Source organism: Pistacia vera, unplaced genomic scaffold, assembly GCF_008641045.1.
Source record: "Pistacia vera cultivar Batoury unplaced genomic scaffold, PisVer_v2 Contig460, whole genome shotgun sequence".
In the NCBI taxonomy this organism is placed as follows: Eukaryota; Viridiplantae; Streptophyta; class Magnoliopsida; order Sapindales; family Anacardiaceae; genus Pistacia; species Pistacia vera.
In genome coordinates, this window is record NW_022196291.1 from 97,442 (window position 1) to 107,341 (window position 9,900).

Genomic DNA, 9,900 nt, shown 5'->3' on the forward strand with positions numbered 1-9,900 from the left:
TTTAGATGAGATTAAAGTACTTGACCGGTAATATTACCTGTAAAACTCGATGGATTTGATCAGTAACAAGAATTGTACTGAACTGGAGGCATAGTTTAAGGTTGCCAATAAGTGTACCTTTATGAAGACTGTAAAGCATGGTTCTAATTTAAATGAAGATAATTTTCAACACTAAAACTATAAGGAGGCAATAGGTTTACAGGAAAGAAGAACAATTTCATTTCATTTTCATATTCGTTTCAATGCATTTGCATTTCCTCAGAGCTGAGCTGTTTTTCATGCTTTTCAAAGGAGCAGTTACATGTGCTTTTATCAAAGGAACTACAAATTAGCATCGCCCTTCCAATGGAAAAGGAGCCATTGAAGCACGACAGGAATGAGGTGATGAAGAATTCTGGCTAACATAAAGGAAACAATCAGAAAAATCAAAAGAAATCAATCTCTAAATAATTACCTGAAGATTTCACATCTACACCTGGCACCTTGTCGTTTGGTTGTGCTCTTGGCACATCGGTTTTCACAGGAATATCCAGCATGACTGGTTTTGGCACATCTGGTGGATTTGTACATCGAATGAGTGCCCAATTCACACTTTGAAAGAATGGATGCCGTTTTACTTCTGTAGCCCCACGTCTATAAGCAAGACGATGTTGTGGTTCTTTTACAAGCAATCCTCTGATCAAGTCCCGAGCAGCAAAGCTCACACTAGGTGACTCGGGAAATCTCAATGGCTGGCCAACCACATTAAAAAGAGTAGCACGGTTCCCAGCCCCCTTGAAAGGAGTTTTACCAAATAAAAGCTCATAGAGAAAGATCCCAAATGTCCACCAATCTACAGCACTTCCGTGGCCTTCACCTTTAATTATTTCAGGTGCCAAGTATTCATGTGTACCTACAAAAGACATTGATCGGGCACTAGTGGGTTCAGCAATGAGCTCAGGGAGAGGGCTCACTTGATTTTGAATTTCATTCTTCGGTTTGGCTTTTTTTTCTTTCTTGTTCTTGCCCGAAAAGAATCGAGGCGCAAAACATGAAGGTTGGATGCAATCCGGCTGCATTACACAAGTTGGTTCAATGCAAGCAGGTTGAACACAGTATGCTGAATTCTTTGACTCCAAGGTGGAGTTTGAGGACTTCACCAGAGTCGGGGAGACTGTACATCTTAGAGAGAGGTCAAAATCAGAAAGCATTATATGCCCATCTTCCCTCACCAAGACATTCTCTGGCTTAAGGTCTCTGTAAATAATCCCAAGCATGTGCAAGTACTCCAAAGCAAGAAGAACTTCCGCCACATAAAACCTGAAGAGTGAAAGAGCATATTAATAAAAATAATTAATATTTAGCCTGATTATTCTCTGCATCATTTTTATGAAACTGCAGTCTTCATCTTCAAAAATGACATTTTTTGCATTGTTAATGCATATTAATCTTCTACAAGCACGGCCCAAAAATTTTAAGAGATTTAATATCCTACCAAAATCAGTGATATTTTTACTTACTGTTCAATTCTAGTCAGATGTTAATGATACAATAAAACAAGGTTTTAAACCCATTCTTAGTTAGGCTTTGCCAACTTATTATCACTCTTGGATAGCTAAAACTGATATAAACAAAGTTCTTTTCACTGGGTAAAAACAGGACAATTACAAGAAGAAAAGCAAAAAAGCAAAGCAAATAGAAATGCAGATAAGCTTTACTACATACTACATAGATTTAGTAATCAAAGCCCAAAAGGTACTATTGCAGGCACCCAAGCTCCCCCTACATTGGCCAAAAGGAAGTACATAAGTTGGGCAAACTTGTTGCTTAGTTTTACTAGAGCATTTCTTGATGGCATGCTTTGCTAAACATATGGCTAGTTTGACTAAAACTTGAAATTTTTACATAAAAATGAATTAGCAGACACACATATAATGACCAGACTAAATAAATATAACAACTTCACTTGAGGCATTTAAATTATCAAGTTAAAAAGGAATTTTACCAGTTTTAAAGCTACACTTATCTCAAATTTCAAATGTTTACTTTCCTAAAATACAAAGTTCTCATCTCTTTAGGAGAAGGAGAAAATAATTACTTTACCTGGCTGCATGCTCTGGAAAATACTTCCCTGGCTGCCTTTGCCTGAGTGCATGCAAATCTCCCCCAGGGCAGAATTCCATCACCAAAAAAGAGAATTTATCTGTCTCAAAGTGTGTATATAAAGTGGGTAGAAATGGATGATCCAGAGATTGCAGTATTTCTCTCTCTGTCTGAGCTCTAAGGAGCTTCTTCCTGCTCGCCAAAGCGGCTTTATCCATAACCTTCACGGCAAAATAGCTTTTAGTGCCCATTAACTCTGATAGATATACACTGCCTATATCTCCACATCCTAGTCTCCTCAATAATTTGAAGTGATTCAAACCCATTGCCCCCTCATGCGATCGGACTGCTTGAATTGCTTCCCATCTTGTATCATTTGCCTTATGAGGTTTGTAAACAGCACTGCTTAAACTACTTGAGCTGCTCTCATCACTAACATCACTGCCAGTGCTACCTCTGTAGATGCTCGTCTTCCTGCTCTCAATATAATCACATGATTGACTCACTTCACCACTTTCAGCAGACTTTGCAATGCTACTTGCACATTCACTGACTTCTGTGTTGGTGAAACTTTGTTTGGCTTCTGCATACAAGGTAGCGGTGTACATACTATTTGTAGGACTTGTACAGAAGCTTATTGCTGATTGGGATGTTAAGTTGTCTTCCAAAAGCACATCAACTCCTTTACATGAGCCTGAGACAATATTTTCAGATTGAAGCGATCCAATGGAATTGCTATTCTCAGGATTATTAACCAGATTCTTACCACTTGATTTAGATTCCACTGACAAAACCCTTGTCTGAGATGAAGTTTCCACTGTTTTATCAAGAACATTAACTGTGCCCACATATTCGAGTTTCCCCTTATTCAAATCATAGAAGTGCTTCGCCGAATTAGGTAATTCTACGAGCCGCTGATCATCTTGGGCCATTTTGTAGACTTTTTTTTTATTGATTACAGAGCCATTTACATTGCAAACCGACTTTGAGCCATGATTGTTAGCAGATGCATAGGATGCGGGAGAAACACCTTCATTTCTAGATTGTTTCGGAGAAGGAGGTCGCGAGCTGCGAGGGCCACTCGATGTGGAAGGATGTTTGCTGCCTACCGAAGATGGCGAATTTTGGGTCTTTAATGAAGAAATAGCACCATTAGCAAGTGACTCCATTGAGCAACTCAACACCAGTCACCAGCTCTGCACAACAGAAATCCAACCAAGCACATAGATGATAAGTGATAACTCCAATGCTTATGCCATTAATAACGAATATTAAAACATTAATGGCATACTAAAAATAACATTAAAGCCAAGAAGTATGGCAAATTTAAATTTACAATAACTAAGCTATTTGCCACAAAATACATGAATTGGAACAACTTAGGAGGCAAATTCAAACAAGACAAAATCCAGGGAATCTCATTAGAGATACAATCACAAGAATAAAAAAATACACAAATATCACGGAGAAAACAAGATATCGATATAGCTAAGATAACACGCAAATAAATACATAACATAAAAAGTAATTCACAATCAAAGGAACGCCAACTCTTGAAGCATAGTAAAGGCTAAAAAGACCCCCCATAACCCCATTGCTTTGTCCATTAAAACTAAGCAACCAAAAAGAAGCCCTTCAAGAACCAAAATGCCCCGTTTTTTAGCCCAGAAAACGCAGGAAAATAAAAAGAAAGTAAAAGAAAACAAAAACCCAACTTTAATTTCCTTTAATACAAGTTGTAAAAGCAGATAAATGAAAAAGCAGTTAAAAAAACATTAAAAGAAAGAAAGGAAAGCAGGAGGGAGAGTACCTGATCATAGAAGAGAGAAGAAGAGAATGCAATGGTTCATGAAGTGGGGGAAAAAAGTGAAGTAACTTTGGGTGAAGAGTTGTGGGAAGAGGTGTTGAGTTCAGATCGGATCGAAAGAAAGAAAGAGAGCACAGAGAGAGAGAGAGAGAATGAATAATGATAATGATAAAGAGAGAGAATGAGTGGGAGAGTGAGTGAACGAGTTAGTTTTTGGTTTGTGAAAAGGTTTTTCAGTTATTGTTTTCGTCGGTTAATGGCGAAAGTAAAATATGCCATTTATCAAGATCGCCATTAACAATGAGAAGAATACACCAAACCAACTTCCCAAGCAAAACCAAATTATTAAATTAAAGAAATAAGAAATTCTTCTTTAAAATTAACTTAATTATCACGTTATTTATATGCTTATTCACGTTATTCCATCGGTTCTGTTGACTTTGATTAACATTATAATTTTTATACGAGTAAATGACATGTTCCCACCCAAGGTTTGACGAAATCTCAAGTTAGTCCTATTAGTTCCATTTATTACAGATTCCCACCCTTAAAGTGACGAAAAAACGTTTAATGTAACGGTAAAGGGGTAAATTGATCATTTTTCATGGGAGGCGCACGTTAGCAGACCACCGCCTCTAACAGTCTTCCGGCGCACGTTAGCATCTGTCGTTCCCCGACGTTTTTCGCTCTTTTTCGGCGATTCTTCCACCCAAAATCACCCTTGTCACCACCATTTGAACCCTCATCCTCCCCTCTACAAAACCATACCATTCACAACCCCTCATCACTCACCGATCTCCGGCCACGGCAACGAAAAACAGCTGATGAACACGAACTCTCGGCCGACGAATGACGAGGAAACGGTTGCTGGAGACATAGGGGTTTTATAGATTTTGGGACGGTGGTTGCATTGGTGGTGTCCAATTGGATTTTCATCGCCGGAATCGACCGGAATCCGGTGAAGAACACCGAAACCCTAAGCCTAACGGTGCCGGCGATTGGAGGGGCAAATGAGTCGGGAACCAAAGGGGTTTTGGACGAAGGACTACGGGGAAGGTGATGGAGGTGACCAGGGGGTTCGACATTTTCGGAAACAGCCCAGATCGGGCTGTTTCCGGCGAGGATATATAGTGACCGAGGGTGTTTTTGATATAATTTGAAAATAAAATGGTAAGTTTTGTAATTCTACTAATTTAGGGGTTAAAACATAATTTATTAATTTAGGGTTAAGGGCATTATGGTAATTGCACCCTCTAAACCCTAAAAATTCATAACACTGTTACTTTAAGGGTAAAAATATGGAATAAATGAAACCAGTTACGTCAAACCTTGGGTGGGAATATGTTGTTTACTCTTTTTATAATTATCATGTTTTATGAATATTACACCTCATTTTATTGATAAAATTGGGCGCCCCCGGCCCCTTGTGACCACTCTTTGCCTCTTTTATTAATTTTGTTTGGTTTTCTTCAAACATTTAATCTTAATTAATTTATATCACATGCATCCACTACCCCCCAGGGGTGAAATAGAGTGGAGTTTAGTATTTGGATACTCAAACTCGACTCGATTGCTGATATCGAGTTCAAGCTTGAATTTGGTCAAGTTTGATTAATCAAGTACGAACTTGAATTCGATACCTAAAAGTCGAATTCGAGTTTATAAATAAGAAAATTTATATGAATTAATGATATATACAAGTGACTGTAATTTAAAAAAGATTTATTAATATACTTGAGTCTTTCTCTGTCTTTTTTTACTTCAGGATTTATAAATTAACGACCGAAGACTCACCTTTAATCTATCATAAGACTGTATATAAAGATACACACGTGTTCTTTCTCCTCGACAAATTTAATATATATGCTAATACAATAAGTGATTCTTTTATAAGAATTTTGAATGGAAGGGAAAAAAATTGTCCTCATTTAAATTGTGTGATACATGTCACTGATTTTCTGATATTTTCATGGAAGAAAGCAGAGGCTCTTGCATGTATCGCAATTCACAATGTCATCTTTTTTTTTTTTTCCCTTTCCAATATCTCTATCTCACATTACTCAATAAATATTATATTAATATTAATTACTACACTCATAACTAAATATTCTTGATTTTAGTTTATGATTTATATTGTGGCTTTACCAATAAATTTATAACAAAATGTAACATTAACCATTTCAAAAATTACACATATAACCTATCAACCTTATACTAGAGAAGAAAAAAAAAATATTTACAATTATATCTTATAACAAAAATTTAAGATATTAACAGATCTTAGATTGATATGAATCTAATTGTATGGATTAATTTAAGTTAATTTATCGTCAAGGTAATAAGACGCACCAAATTCACGGGAGACAAAGTGGATTAACATTTTTTTTAATTTGATAAAATTAATAGTGTAACCACATGGGATTAACTCAACTACACCAGTAACCCTCACATGCGCGCACGTGAACCCTCAATCTAAGCACGTGGACGGCTGTCACACTCATGCTATATGCTAAGTTGCTAACCCTCTCCCTCCGCCTCGTACTGGACCGGAAGGGACATAATCGTCATTTAATAGGACAAAAAAGCCGTTTTCAATCAAGGAAGCGTCATTCTGATACGAACACATTTGGGGTCCATCTGCCACGCTGGCAGGTTCCATGGGACCCACTAAAAAGTGTTAGGGGTCATGTAGGGCAGATTGAAGGCAAGCGGTTGTTGAGCAGTCCATTTATTTCAATTCTTAAAACACTCAATAATGTAATTTTTATTTTTATAATATTATTAAGTTGATTTTTTTTCTTTATTATTTAAAAATATTGTTATATCAATTTATAATAGTAAAAAGAAAAAGATAAATATTGATTCGATAACATTATGAAGGGAAATGATTGGAATGAAATAGGGAGAATGTATGATAGTTGTAGGACAAGGGTGTGTCATCGATCAAATAAAACATGTCTCAACAATCATTTTCCCAGTGCAGTGTATTGAATCATTCTCTTTCTCTCCCTCCATCCATCCATCCATCATTCATGATTGTGATTTATGATTTGTTCATAACCCCAATAACTGTCTCCCTGTGATCCCCTGTGCTCAACTCCGCATTAAGAAAAATGCACCAAAATTCTAACACTGTCTTGGTGCCCTAAAATGATTTGGAGAGATCTGAACAAGACAAGATTAATTGTGGATAAGTTTATGTCTCTTTGGCTGAGCACAGAGGCAGGAAGGGTTTTGGGGCAGGGATGACAGGTGGGTGGGGTGCAGAGTTATGAGGTTATTGACCATAATAATATTATTTGGGTAGACAGAGATTTACAGAAATGCAATTAAGATTCATCACTAATATGATTTCAGAATCACACTAGGGGATGCAATTTGGCTCATACCCTAGTTGGATCTCCACTTTGCCAACTGGGGAAGAAGCATCCTCAGAAGAGCCTGTGTTAAAATTGAGGATGAGAAATCAGTTCAAAGATTAATCACCACAACACAAATGGATGCACTATTTCTTAGATTGAATGAAATGTTATTCATCAACAGTATCACGATTGTTCTAATAAGTTTTCGAGATATAAGTTCAAGATATATCTGCCAGTGGAAAGAACGTCAAGCCTCTTCTCGCTAGGTTCATACTTCCCTTTGCGAAGCCGGTACCGGTGAGTAACAGCTGAAACAGTATAAGTTCGGCCTTCGATTGTCACGCTCTCTCCACATTGCAAGTTCTGTCACATAAAAAAATGAAGAAAATAAAAAAAAATAAGAAGAGATACAACAAAACAAACATACCCCAGTAGCCATATCATGTTCTGATGTTTCCACTTTGGGAAGTTAGGCTGGACCTACCGATCCCCATGAATGAATCTACAGAGTAATATTGACATGATGACAGATACACAATAAAAGATTTTTGCACTAGGTGTAGAAAGAATTGTGGAAATTGTCTAACACCAGTTGCTTTTTTCCGAACTCAGGTGGAAGCACAACTGACATTTACAACTCATATTTCAATGCTTCATAATTCACAACTCCTACAGGAACCATATCAATTTCAACAATGATATATTTAAATAACAAAGAAAGAGACCAACATATTTTAGTGACTGCATCCATAATGTAATCTGAAAACAATAGTGTTCTGTTGTTATCTATATCCCAATCAATATGCTGTCTTCAATTATTTCACCAAGCAGCTCAGCATAGATTAGCAAGCAAAAAGTATGTTGCAGATACAAATCCTTGTCTCTGTCACCATCTCTGACACTTCAGAGCAGCTTTCTACATGAAAATATGACCTTCAACCTTAAATTTTGAAGACCACTCATGCATTTCTATTAGTAAATGTTTCATCTACATATTCCTCGACTTTTTACCTCTGTTAAACTGAAAGCATGCTGCATGTAGGATAAAATAGAGGAGGGGATGATTAGGGCTCGAAGATCACATTACATATTCCCTCTCTACATCTCACATTGCAAATCGACCATCTATTACTTGCTATTAATTAGTTGTGTGAAACATGTTTCTCTTTATAATTCTAAGTCCTTTTCCCCCAAATTTGTTAAAATAACCATGTTACAACCGAACAATGTTTTTCTCCACTCTATTAATGCTTTGAAATATCCATGAATGAATTTAAGAAATTAACATACGTACAATTCACAAGATCATGTCTCTGTTATTACTTGTTCACCATGTTCTACAATTTTCCAAACAAATAGCACACTCAATTGGATAGCTAATTTTCATCTTTTCATTCAAAGAGCTCATGTAACGCCTGGTCCAGACATGACCATGATCATCTAGCTAATCAATCCCTCTGTGAAAAATGTTCATACAGTAGCAGCATTTTCATCATTAGGGTATTTATGAGACAAAACTTGCCTCATATCCCACAACATAACTTGAATACAGGCAAATCATAAATCGAAATACATTGACAACCAATCATTTCGAGGAGTTTATATAAATTAATCCGAAGGGAAAAGTTTCAAACAAAATTCAGTCGATTTTAAGAGGTGTTTGATGAATTTAAAAATCACATGTAAAATCCAAATATATACAGTTCATGGTTCAATATCTATATTTCATAATTAAGCAGCACTGCTATAAATAAACAACCAAAGTAAAACAGTGAGAAACACAAGACAACTAAATAAATCATAAAAATGGATTAGAGGAGAGAAGTTACAGAAGGGAAGCAACGAACGCCAAGGCTCTTGGGAGGAGGTGTAATTTCGATGACTTTATAAGGGTGAATGTTATGATCTCTACTTCTATCTTTCCTTCTGCAAATCACATGAACTGCTTGTGTCTGCTAATCAATAAATAATGAAACAAACATCCAGCATCATTCACAATAATAACTAACCATTAATCATTTCATGGTAACGGAAGTTTTCTACCTTTTGATACGTGCCCACGATTGGTGTCACCAATGCCATTAATTTGGTTTGCGGGTTATCTTCTATTTTCTACGTCAAATGGAGAGAAGAGAGAAGGGAAACCAGGAAAAAGTTTTCTTTTACTTTGATTCTGAGTTTCTGACACGTATTCATTTAATGACCCACCAGATATTTTCAGAATATGTGGTTCTTACATGCCAATTCTTTTTTAACCTTTTGCTCTTTGTTAAAAGTTCAATTGATTTTACAGCCCAAAACACAAAAGTTAAAAAGAATCCGACGGGAAATATAGCTGAGGGATTAACTTTTGTTTTCTCACCGAAAACAATCTATTAGTCTCTCTTCATCTTTGATTAAGATACAAATAAATCTTTTAATTTTTTTTAATTACAAGAAAGTGAATAAAATTTATCTTTTCCTTTTATAAGGTAGGAAAACAAAGTTCATCTGAACTTCAGTTTTATAAGTCATTCCACTATAGTTTCAGTTTACACTATCCCAAATATTCCAATAAACCAATGGAAAATGTTATGCGAATCTTGGACAATGGAAATCCAGATGAAACTGAAACAAGGAATCACCAAGATATTGCCAGCAGAAAAGAAA

The 9,900-nt window shown here is 36.3% G+C and overlaps 2 protein-coding genes across 4 annotated transcripts; both read right to left on the minus strand.

The window, feature by feature from the left end:
• Positions 1-195: 195 nt before the first annotated feature.
• On the minus strand, positions 196-4,180 carry LOC116145221 (protein kinase PVPK-1-like). Its single transcript, XM_031430649.1, has 3 exons — positions 3,893-4,180; positions 2,083-3,278; positions 196-1,299 (listed from the first exon to the last, which is right to left on the minus strand). Exons 2-3 carry the CDS (start codon positions 3,249-3,251, stop codon positions 426-428), a joined length of 2,043 nt encoding a protein of 680 aa, XP_031286509.1. The 5' UTR covers positions 3,252-3,278; positions 3,893-4,180; the 3' UTR covers positions 196-425.
• Positions 4,181-6,775: 2,595 nt separating this feature from the next.
• Positions 6,776-9,435, minus strand: LOC116145222. Of its 3 annotated transcripts, none has more exons than XM_031430651.1 (4): positions 9,295-9,421; positions 9,081-9,206; positions 7,481-7,614; positions 6,776-7,332 (listed from the first exon to the last, which is right to left on the minus strand). In XM_031430651.1, the coding sequence occupies exons 1-4, from the start codon at positions 9,331-9,333 to the stop codon at positions 7,254-7,256; spliced, it is 378 nt and encodes a 125-aa protein (XP_031286511.1). In that variant the 5' UTR covers positions 9,334-9,421; the 3' UTR covers positions 6,776-7,253. The 3 variants fall into 3 exon arrangements, 2 of the variants coding, with proteins under 2 accessions (XP_031286511.1, XP_031286512.1); XM_031430652.1 differs by having other exon boundaries at positions 6,781-7,332; positions 9,081-9,203; positions 9,295-9,435; XR_004130369.1 differs by lacking the exons at positions 6,776-7,332; positions 7,481-7,614 and adding an exon at positions 7,621-7,753 and having other exon boundaries at positions 9,081-9,203; positions 9,295-9,435.
• Between the last annotated feature and the right edge of the window lie 465 nt (positions 9,436-9,900).